At 51.5% G+C, this 17076-nt stretch overlaps 1 protein-coding gene across 3 annotated transcripts in view; it reads right to left on the bottom strand.

Annotated features, from left to right (window-relative positions):
- Positions 1–2701: 2701 nt before the first annotated feature.
- NTHL1 (nth like DNA glycosylase 1) overlaps positions 2702–17076 on the bottom strand; it is a 19879-nt gene continuing 5504 nt past the window's right edge. For 2 of the 3 annotated variants that reach the window (XM_044657256.1, XM_044657268.1), the window contains 3 exons: positions 14600–14759; positions 3996–4101; positions 2702–3649 (listed from right to left, as the gene is read on the bottom strand). In XM_044657256.1, coding sequence (XP_044513191.1) covers positions 3526–3649; positions 3996–4101; positions 14600–14759 — 390 coding nt within the window. In that variant the 3' untranslated portion in view covers positions 2702–3525. Of the gene's footprint in view, positions 3650–3794; positions 4102–14599; positions 14760–17076 lie in introns of all 3 variants that reach the window. The other variant, XR_006505098.1, reaches the window with a different exon arrangement.

The following is a 17076-nucleotide window of genomic DNA, read 5'->3' as shown; positions in this document are numbered from 1 at the left end:
CCGCCCCCTTGCTGCTGGAAGAGCCACTTCCCTCCTCCTCTCCCTCCCTCCCCTCCACCAGAACCTCAGCGAGGCAGGACCAGAGAATGGGTCTTTAGCTCCAGGAGCCAAAGCTGACCCTGGGAGCTGGACCCTTGCTGAAGCTCCTGGTGTTTGTTCTTGTCTGTCTGGGGACATATTTATTCCCTGAGAGGAGGGCAAGAGAGAGAGAGAAAGATTGAGCCAGAGAGACCCAGACAAAGAAAGATAGAGGCCCAGTAAGAGAGAGACCCTTTATTGTTTTTTTTTCATTGGCCAGTGGATTTAAGGGAATTTTTGTATTACACATGTTTTCATTTACTGCCAGGAATCTCCCCTCCCCCTATAGGGACTCTCTTTCTCTCTCACTGTCTTTCTCTCTCAGGCAGCAAAACAAACTTCTCTGCAGTCCCTTCCTTCCCTCACTCCCTCCCCCCAATCGCTATTCCTCTCCTGTTAAAGTCCCAGGGATCAGGGGGACCACAGCCAGAACTGACAGCTGATGAGCCCTGTGGGTGGGTGGGAGGAAAGGAAGCTCATTTGGGGCAATGAGCCAACCTTGCCCAGTTTGGGGTCTCTCAGGAGGTTGCTTGCTCCATCTGGGGATGCTGGAAATGGCTCAAGAGACCGTCTTAGGTCCCTGGAGGCAAGGAGGGGCCCTAGAACTGAGGGGCCTCCTGCTCCTTGTCACCTGGGTCTGGGTCTCTCCTGAGCGTGCTGCCTGCCTTTGCTTCATGTGGGCCCAGAACCCGGGCCAAGCCCTGGTCACTGGTGGGCCACAGGCCCACCCTGTTCTGCATGAGCCTCACCGGGCAATTGGCTGTTGCACCCACAAGACCCTCCAGCATCTGTTCTCCGATGGATGGGTTGAGCTGATGACCAGGACACCCTCAGCTTCTGCGTTTCCTGGCCTGCTTATCAGATTGGCTTCTTCAGTGCTTTCAAGCCCTTCCCCATGACAATTGCCACCCCCTTCCTTGGACAGCTTCTTGCCTTGGATCCTGGAGGGCAAGTACTCCAGACTCTTTGGGAGTTTCTTTTGAATCCACCAATCATCCCAGTTGCTGATTTGAGTTGAAGACAGTCATTTGGTCTGGGGACATAATGCTTTGGATCCTGTTGGGGTCAATTATTGAAATGCCTTTTGGGGTCTCCTCCAAAGCCACTGCCAACAGAAAGCCTCCTAGCCTGAAGCAACCAGGACATTTTGTGGAAAAAGGCCTGGCCTGGAGGAAGATGGTGCCCAGGGGCTCTGCTGGGGAAAGCATCTGTAAATGTTGAAAAAGGTGCCTTAGGATTATCTGGGGTATCCCAGCCCATTCAGGGAGGGCTGAGCTCTGGGGGGGGGGGTAGCTTGGGGAGGGGAAGGATCTTAGGAAAGTGCTCAGGGCTGGGGGGAGGAGTCATATTTGTTTTAGTTTGTTGGTTTTTTTGGGGGGGGAGTGAAAATGGAGTGAGGATAAAATGAGGGCATATTATGATGAGATTTGGGGGCAGAGGTCTAATGCACAGCAGCAACTGGGATTGCAGTTCTGGGGTCAACCAGATCTGCTGGAGAGTTTGGGTTTTGGGCTTTTACACCCAGACATTCCCTGAGGAACTGGGCCACTCATTGCCTGGAGAATCCTCTCCTGGTTGTTTGGTGCTCCTGGAAGAGACAACCAATGGATGGAGTGATTCTGGCACAGTTAGCCTATATGAGTTGAACTCACTGTCATTGTGGTAGCAACCACCCTAGCCTCCAGGTATAGGGCCTGAACCTGCCTGAAGCCTGAGTCTTCCGTCCATGTAAAAAGCAAGCCACCGAGCAGACTGTCTCTTCTTCTGTGCAAGGACCAAACCTGGTGGGCGCATCCTCCTTTGCCCATAGACCCAAGAGAGGGCTTATGGTGGGACTTACAGTGGGGAAGGCAAAACCAATGTTGCTACTCAGCTGAAATCAGGTATGCACGATTGCAGATGCAAAATTAAGCTGCCCACTGATAGGGCACCCTAGATCGCCTATCTCTTTCTTGTAGTGTGATAGTAATAACTCTTCTTTCTTTCTCCTCCCTCTCCTTACTATGAAAACCAATGCGAGTATAAGCTGTCGGCATTGTACGCTGTAATGTGCACTATAACATCAATAATAAACTCGGAATTGCCATGTACAGTAAAGATGGGCTGCTGCTAAGCTGGAGGCAAGGCTTGGTTTGTTTTCATCCACTTGGGTAGGGGTGCAGGTGGTGCAGGCTTCAAGCACTGACCCCTGGGCTATTCTAGGATTCTGGAGGGGGAGAGAAGGACCCTGAGCACACAGGGCTTGTAGGTTTGAGATGATGCACCAGGGAGGGAGTTCTTCCCTTCAATGATCCATTCAGCCCCAGGCAAGTGTGGCCAACTGGGCCTGCTGGTCCAGTTTTTTTCTTTTTAACTTGCCAGGGTGTTGAACTTGACATAAAGAAGTGGGTAAATGTCTTCACTCAAAAGGGAGGTCCCAAGGACTACGTGGGTTCCCCCAAGGAGCCCTCTGATCTTATTGGGTGGCAGTCGAAAGACCTAGGTCCGGATCCTAGATCTGCTACTTCTGACCTCTCTCGTCATGGGGATTTCTTTTTTTTTTAACCCATACCTTTTGCCTTAGGATCAAACTGGATCTAAGGCAGAAGAGTTGTAAGGGCTAGGAAATGGGAGTTAAGTGACCTGCCCAGGGTCTCAGAGTTAGAAGTGTTTGAGGTCACATTTGAACCCAGGACATCTCATCTCTAGGCCTGGACAAGTCTTTTTTGCTTCTCAGGGACTCAGTTTGTTTATTTGTAAAATAAAGGGATTAGACAAGACAGCTAAGGTCCTGTCCAGTTTGAAATCTATATGATCCTAAATTCTAAGCAGGAGGGTACCGCTCTTAGAAGGTCAGGGAGAAAGCATTTCAGCTGGGTCAGGGTGGAGTCTGGTCCAGTCAGCTGGAGGGAAGGATAACATGGGGCTTTGCTTCTGGCCCCTTAGACCATGCTGCTGGGGGGTCCCATGGGGATCTGTCTAAACAGCCTTCCTAGCAGCTAGCCTTTGCCCTATTTCCCAACTTCCTCACTTGCTGGTTGGCCCATGCGCTCACTTGCTCTGCCTTTCTCTCTTCAACACAGAAATTATCTTGCACAGACCCTTCCTAGAAGTTGCCAAGCCACCTCTCTTTACTGGGGGGCATAGGGAACAGAAGGGATACTAATGCCCCCAAAGCCAAAACTTGGCCTCAGTCCCCTGTCCTCTGGCTGAGGCTTCCTGAGATTTCCTCTCCCCTCAGCCAACAGCTCCCAGCTGATCTCTCTCCCTGGCTCAGTCCCAGTTCTCAGCCCCCTCGTGGACTAAAAGTAAGCCATATTCTGATCACAAAAGAACATCAAACTTTATTAAACAGACCCAATGTGGGTACAAGTCTTAGGCACTCATTGAAAGTTCCAATGCTGTTTGGCTGTCCATCCGGCCTTTCTACCTCAGCTCTAGAGGGGTCTTTGCACGCAGCAGCCTTCTTCAAGAGTTCCGGGCTGCTGGGCACAAGCCTCGGTTGAGGCAGTTCCCACACCGAGGGTTCACTGGCAGACAGATCTGCTGACCAAAGCCCACCAACAGCCAGTTAATCTCCTTCCACAGCTGCCTAGAAGGGGAAAAGAGGAACAGATTCCATAATGCAGCATGTGGGCCAGTGGGGAAGAGATTAAAGTGAACCCTGCCCTGTCCAACCTCCCCCCACCTCCCCATCCCAATCTATCCTTTCCCTAGGATGGAGCAGATGGTCCAACCTGACATCTTCTTTCAGGCTAGCTGTATTCTGGCCCAATGGGGGTAGGGAGGACCAAAGCCCTCGAGGCAGCTCTCCTTGCTCGTCTCTCTCAGAGAGTTTGAAGGTTGAACACTACAGGAACTGTGGCACTCAATGGCAGGAATCAAAATTGATTTGGCGCCTCTGGGGGGCATCTAATCCGGCTCCTGCCTCCACACACCTTGGCAGCCAGTCCTCCAGGGCAGCTCTGGTTTCCTCCGGGTACTTGGTCTCTTTCTTGGTCCATTTCAATCTGTTGGTGATCCTGTGTACATGTGTGTCCACTGCTACCAGGGTAGACACAGAGAGGGATTAATTAGGCTCATGCAGGGGCTTTACCCTACATTTCCAGGGACAGCTGCCCTTCTCCAGAGCAACCAAACCACAAGGGAAGACCGTGGAGTATCCATTATCATCTTAGCAATAATGATAGCCCTTCACATCCGTGGGACATTTTACAAAGCACTTATGCATCCATTATCTTACCTGATTCTCAAGGCAATTCCGGGAGAGAGGCTAGGCAGGAATGTTATTCCCATTATAGAGATGGGAATACTGAGGCCCAGAGAAGTGGGGTAAAGCATGAGTAGTGGCAGAGATGTTTTTCTTTGGGGGGGGGGGACAGATTTGGGCTCAGTGGACAGAGTTCTAGGTCTGGAGATGGGAGGTCCTGGGTTCAAATCTGACCTTGGACACTTCCTGGTTGTGTGACCCTGGGCAAATCACTGAATCCCATTTGCCTAACCCTTTCCCTTGTCTCAGAGTTGTTCCTAGGACAAAAAGTAAGTTATTAAAAAAGAAAGACTTTTATTGATATCTTTTGTTTTTATATCCCTACATTTCTCTCTTGAAATCCTCTCCAGGCCCCTTTTGAGAGAGCCATCACTTATTTTTTTAAACCCATATATTCTGTCTTAGAAGTAACTCTAAGACAGAAGAGTGACAAGGGCTAGGCAATGGAGGTTAAGTGACTCGCCCAGGGTCATAAAGCCAGCTGAGACCAGATTTGAACTTAGATTCTCCCAACTCCAAGCCTGACTCTTTATCCACTATGCTACCTAGCTGTCATGAAAGCCATCACTTATACCAAAGAATATAAAAATGAAGAAAAGGGGAAAAAATGTTAAGCAAAACCAGTTGATGCATTGAAAAAGTCTGATGTGATCTGCAATGTTCCATGTCCATAGAACCCCCTCCTCCCACCCTCCCCTGCAGAGGAGCAGGGGGGTATTGGGGAAGGGGGAATTGGGAGAAACAGGTTTTCCCTGGTGGCGGAGCGGAGAGTACAACTTAGGTGTCCTGATTCCCAGACCCAGGATCTTTCCCATGGGGCCATACTGATTCTCAGAGGCAGTTGTGCTCAGTGGTTAAGAACCCTGGGCCCAGAGTCAGGAAGACCTGAAATCATATCTAGCCTTAGTTTTGAGTGATAATACACGTAAAACCCAGTGGAATTGCTTGTCAACTATGGGAGAGGGGAGGGAGACAACAAGAATCATGTAACCTTGGAAAACCTATGTGGAGATTTGTTACTGGAATAAAATAAAAATTAAAAATAATAATATAAATATTTTAGAACATTAAAAAAAATCTAGCCGTAGACATTTCCTGGCTGTGTGACCCTGGGCAAGTCACTTAACCCCCGATTGTCTGACAAAAAGTTTCCACTGGAGACCAAGGAAATGGCATACCCCTCCTGTATCCTTGCCAAGAAAACCCCACAAATAGGGATGGTCCATGGAGTCCTGAAAGGTCAGACACAATTGAATGACTGAACAGCTTACTAATTCTCATCATTCAGAAGCTTAACCAGGATGTAGCTCAGATGTCCCCAAGGAGCACCGTGGAACTGGACTTGGTGGCAACAGGGTTGGAAGCAGGGGAAGCACCTGAATCAAGACTATTCCAGTTGGAAAATGCCTCGTCCTTTTCTGTCACCAGATGGAGATGTTTGAGGTGAAGAGGCTGATGGTGGAGAAAGCCAAGGCCGGGGGACAAGCCCTTCAGAGGCCCTGGCCTGCCCGCTCCGCAGCCAGGGGCAGCCACCCAGAGCCAGTGATGTCAGGGTTGCCTAATGAAATGAAGTCCCAGCAGCCACAGCTTGGGGACTTTAATTGAATGGATCCGGCCCAGAGCTATTTACTTTGCCTGGAATGTTCAGTGTTGCTGAATTGCTAAACCAATATGAATTATTCACCCCCAGAAAGCTGGGAGCAAACCGTAGCCCATAGCCCAGAGTCTCTGCTGAATCAATATTGGGCTGGAGCCCATTGGGGCCTCCCCCTCTTCCCTGGCTCTTCGGCCTCTACCTCCAGCCTTACCTTCTCCCCCCCAGGGATGCGCCCCAGTCCTTGCCACTGTTCACACCCAAGGAAGTGTTCCTACTCGGGTCAGCCCTCCGTCCCCCATCCAGGGCTCTCCCCTCCCTCCCTTGCTCAGCAGAGGGCGAGCAGTTCAGGGAAGGTGACCCCAGGGATCCTCTCCGGATACAGAACTCCTCTTCACTTCCTGCGCAGGGCTGTCAGGCTGCTGGGAATCCGTTTTCTTACCCATTCCTCCCCCCAGCAGTTTTGATTTTTTTTCCACGAAGGAACAATGTGTGGATGGCTCTGGGGTCCATCTGGCGAGAAAGGCTGTGTCAGCAGCGGCCGGGAGGCTGGGCCGAGGCTTCCAAAGTCCCCCCTCTCTCCAGATGGGGGTTCTGACCCGGCGTTTCTGCGCCCCTCTCCCGGGGGGATGGGGAGTGAAGAAGCGGCGAGGCCTCCGAGGACCCTCAGCGCCCGCCTGCCCGCCCCAGCAGGGAATGAGATCACCTCGGTGGGGGAGGCCAGCCTGGCCAAGCCAGAGCTGTCACAGGCAAGACGGGGAGAGCAGGAAGGCCGAGAGGGAAGCCAAGCAGGGCTCGGCAGGTTTCTACCTGGGCCAAGACAGCTTTAACTCTTTCTCACCCAGCTCTCCCCTTCCCCACCGGTGGTGGCGATTTACTTGGCACAAACTACTGGGGAGCAGAAGGAAAGAGTCCCCTGTAGGCAGCTCGGTGGCTCAGTGGATAGGAAGCCAGCCTAGAGACAGGAGGTCCTGGGTTCAAATGTGACCTCAGCCACTTCCTAGCTATATGACCCTGGGCAAGTCACTTAACCCCTATTGCCTAGCCTTTACCGCCTTGGAGCCAATACTTGGTACCCTTCTAAGACAGAAGGTAAGGGTTAAAAAAGGAGACGCCTTGCCACCCCAAGCCAGCACAGGCCCTGGGGTCCCTTCTTGGTGCTCTCCCCTCTGGCCTGAAGTCATCCAGCACTGTAGCCTGAATGGCACCCCGGGCAGGACGATGCACTGAAACCCAGGACATTCCTTCTTCTTGGTGATAAGCAGCCAGAGACAGGACCCCCGCCCCCACCCATCTTCTCCTTCCTCTACAAACCCAGAAAAGCGGCCCTGCCTGCTGTAGGAAGCAGCGAGAGGGCTGCGATCCTGAGGGCGGCGAGGCCCGAGCCTCCCTGCTCTGGCTTCCCTCAGGCCAGCCCACTAACAACTGTGCGGTGCCTCCTAGGACACGCCGAGGGCTTCTTTTTCTTTCTTCTTCAGCTCTTGCTTTTTATCTTGGATATCTCAGATTGTATGAGACATGCCGAGACAGAAGAGCGGTAAGGGCTACGCCATGGCGGTTAAGTGACCACCTTGGGACTCGCAGCGAGGAAGGGTCTGAGGCCAGACTGGAACCCAGGACCTCCTGATGCCCAGGCTGGCGAGGGAGCCCCCGAGCTACTTAGCTGCAGGGGCCCCGCGGTGCCGTACAGGGTTCGAATTCCCTCTCTGACACATCTCTCACGGTGACCTTGGACAAATCACCACCTTGCTGGCAGCAGGCTTCTTCATCTGTAAGCTGAAGGGGCTGGACCCAGCGGAGGGCCTTGAAGGACTATGAAATGAGGGGTTTGGGGAGCCTTTAAGAGTCCTTCCAGGGTAAGACCCATAACCTGGGATCCTGTGGCCTCAGAGAGGAGCAGATCCCTGCCTCCCGCAGAGGGCTGGGGTCTAGCCCTGGTTCTGCCTTGGCCAAGCCCGTCCTCCCTCTGCTTCTTCATCTGAAAACGGTGAGGTGGAGCCGGACGGAGCCTTTGAGGTTCCTTTACAGTATAACGGAGGCAGCCACGGGGTAGAGCAGACAGAACGTTCCACTTACAGTCAGGAAGATCCAGGCTGGTGTCCTGCCTTACAGATTTAGGAGCTGTGATCCTGGGAAAGCCACATAAACTGGGGGAGCTGGGTAGTTCAGTGAATTGAGAGTCACGAGATCCTGGGTTCAAATCTTACCTCAGATACTTCTTCACTGACCCCATTTGCCTTGCCCTTCTGTCTTAACTAAGAAAGTCAGGGTTAAAAAAAAAAAGTGATTTAATCTGTCTCAAACTCAGTCTTCTTGGTTGTAAAATGGGGATAATAAATAGCACTTGCCTCACTGGGTTGTTGTAACGGTCGGCGGAGAAAATATATATAAAAAGCATTATACAGGGGGCAGCTAGGTGACTCAGTGGATTGAGACCCAGGCCTAAAGACGGGAGGTCCTGGGTTCAAATCTGGCCTTAGACACTTCCTAGCTGTGTGACCCTGGGCAGGTCACTTAACCCCCATTGCCTAGCCCTTACCACTCTTCTGCTTTGGAACCAACACACAGTATTGATTCTAAGACAGAAGGTAAGGGTTTTTAAAAAAAAGCACTATACATTATTTTATTAATGATAATAATGATTTGTTTACCCTGCTAAGGGTTTCCCTCATAAGCCTGTCCAGGCAGTAAAGTATTCTCACCCCCATTTTATTGGCCAAGAAAAATGTCTGCATTAGAGCAGGGATTCAAACTCAGGGCTCTTACCTCTCAATTGGACTACAGAAGTGGCCCTTTTGCTGGTGTAATTAGACCACAGACTGGGTGTGAGAAGGGATCTGAAAAATCACCGAGTCATTGGATCACAGATTTAGAGCAGAAAGAGGCATCCTAGGTCTTTTTATTTTTATTTTTAAACCCTTACCTTCCACCTTAGAGTCAAGACTGTGTACTGGTTCCAAGGCAGAAAAGCGGGCAGGGCTAGGCAGTGGGGGTTTGGTGACTTGCCCAGGGTCACCCAGCTAGGATGGGTCTGGGGCCAGATTTGAACCCAAAAAAAGGAGTCTTCCTTTCTCCAGCATTCTCTCCACCATGCCACCTCGCTGCCCCACAACCCCTTCATTTTATAGACGAAGAACCTGAGGGCCGGAGAAGGAAGCGGCCGAGCGGCCCAAGGTCACACGGCAGCAGGTGTTCCGGCCAGGACTTTCACTTGGGCTCTTTGACATCAGATTTCACAGTGCCCGCCGCTCCTCCCCCAATTTATTCTCCACCCGGATGCCAAAGTAATCTTCCTAATGCACAGTTCTGATCGCGTTCCAACCCTTGTTCAAACACCTTCGGTGCGGGCCCTCGGCTGACCAAACAGAACGCCAACCCCCCGATCCCGGCCTTCAAGGCCACTCACAATCTGGATCCAAAGGCCCCGGAGCCCAGCCTTACTGACTGCCGTTTTCCTGCGGGCCCCTTATTTCCCCCTATAAATCCAACCCCTTCTATGGCAGGATTTAAAGAAAGAACAGACTTCAGGGACCGCCTCGTCCAACACTGTCATGGTACGGACAAACTGAGGCCTAGAGAAAGGAAGTGATGACCCAGCGTTGCCCATAACGCTGCAGAGCCTGGATTCTAACTCAGGACCCTGCCTTCACCCCGAAGCCCCTTCGGCCACACCGTCCTGCCTGTGCCCTGTCCTGGGGCTCCTGGCCCTGCCCTCCACCCGCTCCGTACAGGCTGTGTTCTGGGCCCGGTGGGCCGGCCTCCCCCCTCGGCCTCGTGCTGTCGCTGTTCCTCCGCGCTTAGTCCCGTCCCGAGGGGCCTCCGTCACGGAGCACCCCCGTGGAGGACCAGAGCCGCTTCTCCTTCTCCCTCGCCTCTCTGTAGAGATCTTTGTTCCGTCCCCTCCCCTGCCGAGGGAAGCCCCGCCGAGGCCCTCACGGCCCGGCCAGGTTGTTTTTTGTGGGGTAGAGGAGGGAAGGCCGAGGAGGCCGGGGACAGGGCGCCCCCTGCCGGGCTGGCCTTCCCCACAGAGCCGGGCCCATGCTGGTCCGTGGCGGAGGCGCCTAGACCTTGCTGACCAGAAGCCTGGTGTGGGCTGCCAGGATTGAGGAAGTCCTGTCAGAGCACATTCAGTGCGGCCTCCTTATTTTATGGAGAAGCGGCTGCGCAAAGGGCATGTGGGGACTGACGAGGCAGAACCGAGCTCCTCTCGCCCCAAATCCGGTGCCTCGCTCTGTGCCCGTACACAAAAAGCACAGGGCTTGGAGCCAAGAAGAACTGGGTTCAAATCTAGCCTCAGACGCTTCCTAGCTGAGTGACTCTAGGCAAGTGGCTTAGTTGGTGCCTGCTTCAGTTTGCTCATCTGAAAAGTGGGGATAATAATGGCACCTGCCTCCCGGGGCCTTAGGAGGGTACTACAAGATATCATCTAGAAAGCGCTATATAAAAAGCTGGCTTCTGTGGGGAAGAGACAGATGCCTGGCAGGGGCACGCTGGGAGTCGAGTACGTGGATACAAAAGGGGAAGAACAGAGGCAGTGAGAGTCCTCAGAGAAAGACGTCCAAATAAAACAAAATATAAAAAACCCCACTGACAGGCTCTCTCTCAAGAGAACCCCCCCACCCCGCCCTTTTTTTAAACCCTTACCTTCCATCTTGGAGTCAATACTGTGTATTGTCTCATAGGTGGAAGAGTGGTAAGGGTAGACAATAGGGATCAAGTGACTTGCCCAGGGTCACACAGCTGGGAAGTGTCTGAGGCCAGATTTAAACCCAGAACCTCCCGTCTCTTGGCCTGGCTTTCCATCTACTGAGCCACTCAGCCGCCCTCAAGACACCCATTTTAAAAAAACCCTTCCCTAACATGAAACATGTAACTATGGGAAAACATTCAATATAAAAATAAAAATATAATTAAAAAAAAAAACCCTTCTCTTCTGTCTTAGAATCAATATGAATATCAGTTCCAAGGCAGAAGATGGTAAAGGCCAGGTAATGGGGGTTAAGTGACTTGCCCAGGGTCATGCAGCTAGGAAGAGTCTGAGCCCAGGTCCTCCTCACTCCAGGCCCAGCGGGTCCTCTATCTAGGGAGCCATTTAGCTGCTCCAAGATCCACGTTCTAATACATTTCTCTGGAGATGGGTGAGGACCGTCACTAGGAAACTGGTCTGTCTAAGGAGTTTGGCAAAGAGGAGAGTCGAGAGCCCCCCCCATGATGGGAATAGGGCTCATTGGGCTGAGAGGCCGCTGCTGGACACACCTCAAACCCCAGCTTTTCCAAAGTGCTGGCCAAGGGAGCCTTTCTGTCCCCTAAGAACAGGCCTGTGATCCCCGGAAGATGTGACACAACGGCCCGCTCTTCTCCTTGGAGGCAGGGAGGAAGCCAGCCCTGCTGCCCAGGCGGCTCTCCCCCAGCAGGGTGTGCCCACAGAAAGCCCCCCTCGGGGGCGTACGGGGTGGTGCGGGGAGTGGGCTGGAGAGGGGAGCCGCCGCTGATGGACGTCTAGATCCACCTGGCTGCCACCCACTTTTCAGATCAATTCAATCTCTCCCTCCCATCTCCGCCAGGGTCTACGCCGTGGTCTCCGTCTGGAGAACACACGCTAGCTTGGGGATCAATTGTCTCGCTTCTTTTTCTCCGGGAAACCGTGGCAAGATGATCTGATCTTGTCTGGGAGCTTCCCAGCTGCCACCTGGGGCTCGGGGCGGCAAAGCCCACCAGTCTCTCCAGCGCCAGCCAGGACGGACTTGAGGCCACTGAATCACCAGCCCCGGAACAAAAGCGGGAGGGTGACATTTAAACACTCATTTCCTGCCTTTCCCGTCTCTAAATGGCCCTTTCAAAACGTTCTTCCCAAAGCTGCCGTCAGGCCATGAATTCCAAAGCCCTTTGCAAGCAGCCGATCCGAAGGGAGCTAGCCTCCTGGCAGAGAGGCCTGAGGACCGGAGACACGGCCTGGACCACCAACACCAGCTCCCTCCCCAGCCCTTCTCCCTGTCCGCTTCTGGCAAGCAAAGAACTGGGCAGACATCTTCAGCCCACAACCACCAGCTTTTCTGCAGGCCCCACAGACAGGACGGAGGGCAGAGACCAAAGGAAAGGGTCTCCTTCCTCCCGAGGCAGGACGTGTTAGGGGACGCCAGATCCCCATTTCTCACCCTCCCCGGGCCCTGCTCTCTAGGAGAACTGAAAGCCCCAGTTCTTTATTCAGGACATTTGTACCACGCTCTGAGGCGGCTTTGTAGGTTATTCATGTAAAAACAAAAGCACAGAAATCCCTGCTGTCCACCCCTGCTGGGTCCAGTGGGGGAGGGGGGATCTTAACCCTTTGTGTCCTGCACCAGACTGCCCAAGCACCCCCTTTCAGATGGTGTTTTTAAATACATAAAATAAAACACAGAATTATAAAGGAAACCAATTATATAGTAAAATAAAGATGTAAATCCCCCCCCTCCTCCCCAAGTTCATGGACTCTTACTAAGAATTCCTGGTCTAATAGGTGTGCTTCTGAGGCCCCAATGGCTGGTCATCAGAAGATCTCGGCTCGTGTGGCACACAGGAGTCTTGGATTCCTATTCGACCTTTGACTCTTACTGGCTGTGTGACCGTGGACGAGTTGTTTAACCACTTGGCCTTGGTTTTCCTTTCTATAAAAATGGCTAATGTGGTTTTTTTTTTGTTTTTTTTTTTTTTACTTCACAGGTGTGGTGAGTAAAGTACTTTGTAAATCTCAAATAAGGAGCTATAGAAAACGTGAGTTGTTCATTAGTATTGATTTTTGGACCTCTCTGAGCCTCAGTCTCTCCATCTGTAAAATGGGGACAACCACATCCAACTTTGTCCCTCAGGGCTGTTCTGAGGACACGTTGAAATGGAGGATTCTACCACATTAAAAAAAGCATGAGGAAGGGGCAGCTGGGTAGCTCAGTGGATTGAGAGCCAGGCCTGGAGATGGGAGGTCCTGGGTTCAAATGTGGCCTCAAGACACTTCCCAGCTGTGTGACCCTGGGCAGGTCACTTGACCCCCATTGCCCACCCTTACCACTCTTCTGCCTTGGAGCTAGTACACAGTATTGACTCCAAGATGGAAGGTAAGGGTTAAAAAAACCCAACAACAAAGCTTGAGGCACTGGAGACTTCTAAAATAAAGCTCACAGTTAACTACCATCCTCAGGTTAAGCTGCTCTGCCTTCCAGGCAGGCTCGTGCTGCCTCAGGGTGGAAGCTCAGGGGGAGAATGGCTAAAATGTCACAGAGGAATAGGGACTCAGGTGTCTCTAGGGTTTGAAGCTTAACTCAGTTTTTTCCCAAAGCCTTGGTTCTCAGAGACACAAGAAAGAATAGGAAGGGAAAGGCCCTCCCATTCCACTCTTTCCCGCTGGCAGAGTAATTTTCTCACAGACACCCAATATTGATCGTGCTGCACCCCCCCTCCCTCCCGCTGCTCAGGAACCTTCTGTGACTCCCACTGTCTACGGCTAGGAGCCTAAACTCCTCAGTTAGGCTTTCAAAGCCTCTTCAATCTGGTCCCTTCCCATTTCTCCAACTATTTTTTTTTTTTTTTGGTTAAGTTGTTTTAGTCATGTTCAACTCTTCAAGACCCCATTTTTGTGGGATTTTCTTGGCAAAGATACTGGAGCAGTTTGCCATTTCCTTCTCTAGTTCATTTTACAGATGAGGAAATGAAGGCAAACAGGGTGAAGTGACTTGTCCAGGGTGACCCAGCTAGGAAGTGTCTGAGGCCAGATCTGAACTTGGTAAGAGGAGTCATCTTTTCTTCCCCCTTTTTTCCTTTTCTTTTTTAATTAATAAAATTTTTTTAAATTTTAAAATATTTTCCCATGATTCCATGATTCCTTTTCTCTCCCTCTCCAATCAGAAGTCTTCTTAATTTCAGGCTTAGCTCTATCCGCTGTGACACCTAGCTGTCCCTAGTTTGTAATTAGACTTTTTGGAATGAAAGGTTCCCCTCCACTGCCTACTGCCTTGGCTTTTCTGGGTGAAGACACCGGGGTGTACCCAAAGTCAGAATCATCAGAATCAGAGCTGGAGGAGACCTTGGAAAGAATTTTGTCCAAACTCCTCATTTATAGAGGAGAAAATGGAGGTCCAATGAAGGAGCATAATCATTATTAATGGCAGAGCTAGTATTAATAGCCAGTCTCCTGATTTCACGAGTATTTGTTATACCAGGACGTTAAATAAAACCAGCAAGGCACGGGGGGTAGTGATGGCAAAGTATGAAAGTCTGGGACAGGAAATAAGAAACCTTGGGTTGGGATTTCTGCTGAAATCCAGGGACTCAATGGATAGCATGTTAGGCTTGGAGTCAGAGAGACGAGTTCAAATCTAAGCTTAGACATTAGCTGGATTTGTGGGACTCTAGGCAAATCATTCAACCAACAAGCCTGCCTCAGTTTCCACATCTGTAAAATGGGGAAATAATAGCACCTGCCTCTCAGCGTTTGTTTGAGGATTTGTAAGGCACCTTGCAAACCTCAAAGGATATATAAATGCTAGCTATTATTAAATATAAATGCTAGTGATACTGAGTAAGTCCCTTTCCTTCTCTCAGTATTGATTTTCTTTCCTGCACAACTGGAGACATTCCATCTGCCCCACTTATACCTCATAAGAGGAGGTCCCATTCCCACCCACCAGAAAGTAAAATGCCCCACTTACCGATGCCTGACACCGTGTCCCAAGCAATGGCCATGGCCAAGTGCGCCATCTTGGGTCCGACACCAGGAAGCGCTACCAGCTCCGCGACAGTGGCTGGGATGTCTCCTCCATACTGTTGCTTCAAGATCTTGCTTGTCTGCTTTATATATTGCACTTTGCTCTGAAACATCCAAGCTGAGATCAGCTCTGTGTTCTCTGACAACACCAGGCCCTGCTCTGGGACCCCAAAGTTCCCAGGATCACCCCATTACAATGACGGAGTATGGGTGCTCAGTGCAGTCCAAAGCCTGAAACAAAGGTGGGCTGCACGGTAAACTGCCCAGCTCTGGGTCAACAGAAACTTTTCTTTTATCTCTTTGGGGTGTAGACCTAGCGTGTTATAGCCAGGTTAAATTTAGGCTATGCACAGGAATACAGTTCTTTGGACATAGTCCTTTTTTGTTTATTTGTCTAAACCTTACCTTCTGTCTTAGAATCGATAACTATGTAGTGGTTCCAAGGCAGAAGAGCAGTAAGTAAGGCATCTGAAGTTAAGAGATTTGCCCAAGGCCACCCGGCTAGGAAGTGACTGAGACCAGATCTGAACTCAGGACCTCCATCTCCAGGCTTGCCTCTCTATCCACTGAGCCATCTAACCGCCCCTCATAGCTTTGAATCATTTTCCAGAATGGTTGGGCCAGTCCATAATTCCACCAACAATGCATGAGTGTCTCAATTTTTCATATTCCCCCGCCTCCCACCATTTGTCAGTTCCTTTTTCTGTCATCTTAGCCAATCTGATGAGTGTGAAGTAGAATCTCAAGTGTCCTTTATTTTACATTTCTCCAGTTATTAGGTTTTAGAACATTTTATATTTTTTCTACTTATATGACAGTGGCATTCCAGTACATTCATGTACCACCCACATTGAATGAGGGTGCAAGGAAGGTGCTTTATAGGCAAGCACAGGCCTTTTTGGTTGACTGGGTGAGACAAACATCTCATGGGTCAGAGGCCTGACTTCAAGTCAGATGCTGCCAGACCCTCTCATGCTATTTATATTCCCATCTAGGACCCTGAATCTGCACATCTGGGTGAGCACGGTGCTGGAATCTCAGGGATGCCCAGATTATGAAGAAACCAAAGGAGCAGGAAAACACATTGGGAAGCCATCAGCAATAACAAAAACTAAGCTGTGTTTTTTTGGGGGCGGGATCCATGGCACCTTTCCTCGCTATGAGATAGGTAGTCAGGGACAGCTAGATAGCTCAATGGATGGAAAGTCAGGTCTAGAGACGAGAGGTCCTGGGTTCGAATCTGGCCTCAGATACTTCCTAGCTGTGTGATTCTGGGCAAGTCACTTAAGTCACACAAGTCACCCCATGGCTTAGCCCTTATTGTTCTTCTGCCTTGGAACCAATACACAGTATTGCTTTTGAGATGGAAGGTAAGGTGGTTTTTTTTTTTTTTTTAATAAACCCTTACCTTCTGTCTTAGAATCAATACCGTGTATCCCGGGCAGCCTGCCTCTCACAGAGACAGCGGACAGAGCCGGGGACCCGAAGGGGGCATGGAGAACAGGAGGTTCGCTCGGCTGTTTGGGGGGTGTGTGGAGCACCAACCCAGTCGGGGTCGAGCACTACATGGAAGCCCTGGAACAGGGTATTCCCCCGAGAGGAACAACAGCTGCTTCTGGCCCAGGGCCTGGGACACCTCTGGCTCAGCGCCGTGAACAGGGTGATCTTGTCCTAACAAGATAGAACACGGACTGCCCTGCAAAGTAACGGGAGAGAGACTCGGGGGAAGGCGCAGCCCGGCTGGAGTCTGACATCCTACACAACATCTGGCCTCTTGAAGGCTCTGGGGCCCCCCGAGACGCTCCCAAAGAGCCCCCCAGCGGAGGGCCCGGGAAACCCGGGCCGCGGAGGCCGAGACGTTCAGGGAGCCCTTCATTGCCGGGCAACCCGGGGTCTGGGGCACGGAGGACAGACGGCAAGAAAGCAGCTGCGAAAAAAGCTGCCTGTTTACCGCAGGCCTGTGCTCTGCACACACACAGCAGAGACGGGGGGGAAAGCTACCCTCAAAGCCCTAAACACAGAGGACTATTTAAAAACACATTTGACAAAACAGAGCCCACGCTCCACGCTGCCGGGAAATGGACTCCACCCTGCAGGAGACCTCCTTCAGGAACGGGCAGAAAGGCAGAACTGGGTATATTTAGCTTCTGCATTTCCAAGAGCGAGGCTCTGCGGCCCAGGAGGCGGCCGCCGGGGATGTGGGCCTGGGAGGAGGGAGGCGGCGAGAGCTGCGCAGAACACCAGAGAACCGTACCCTCCTTTCACTCGGGCAAGGGGCGGGTGACGAATTCCATGGAGTAAACGGGAAATCGGGGAGGGCCGGCATGTCCTACAGAGCTCTGAAAGGCAGGAAGGGAAGGGCCCGGAGACAGGGATGCTAAAGAAAGCCAGCTGGGGGGGGGGGGGGAGGGAAAGCACGAA

This window comes from Gracilinanus agilis, chromosome 1 (genome assembly GCF_016433145.1).
Source record: "Gracilinanus agilis isolate LMUSP501 chromosome 1, AgileGrace, whole genome shotgun sequence".
Lineage (NCBI taxonomy): Eukaryota > Metazoa > Chordata > Mammalia > Didelphimorphia > Didelphidae > Gracilinanus > Gracilinanus agilis.
The sequence above is the reverse complement of the archived record's forward strand: the minus strand, read 5'-3'. Positions and strand labels throughout refer to the sequence as shown.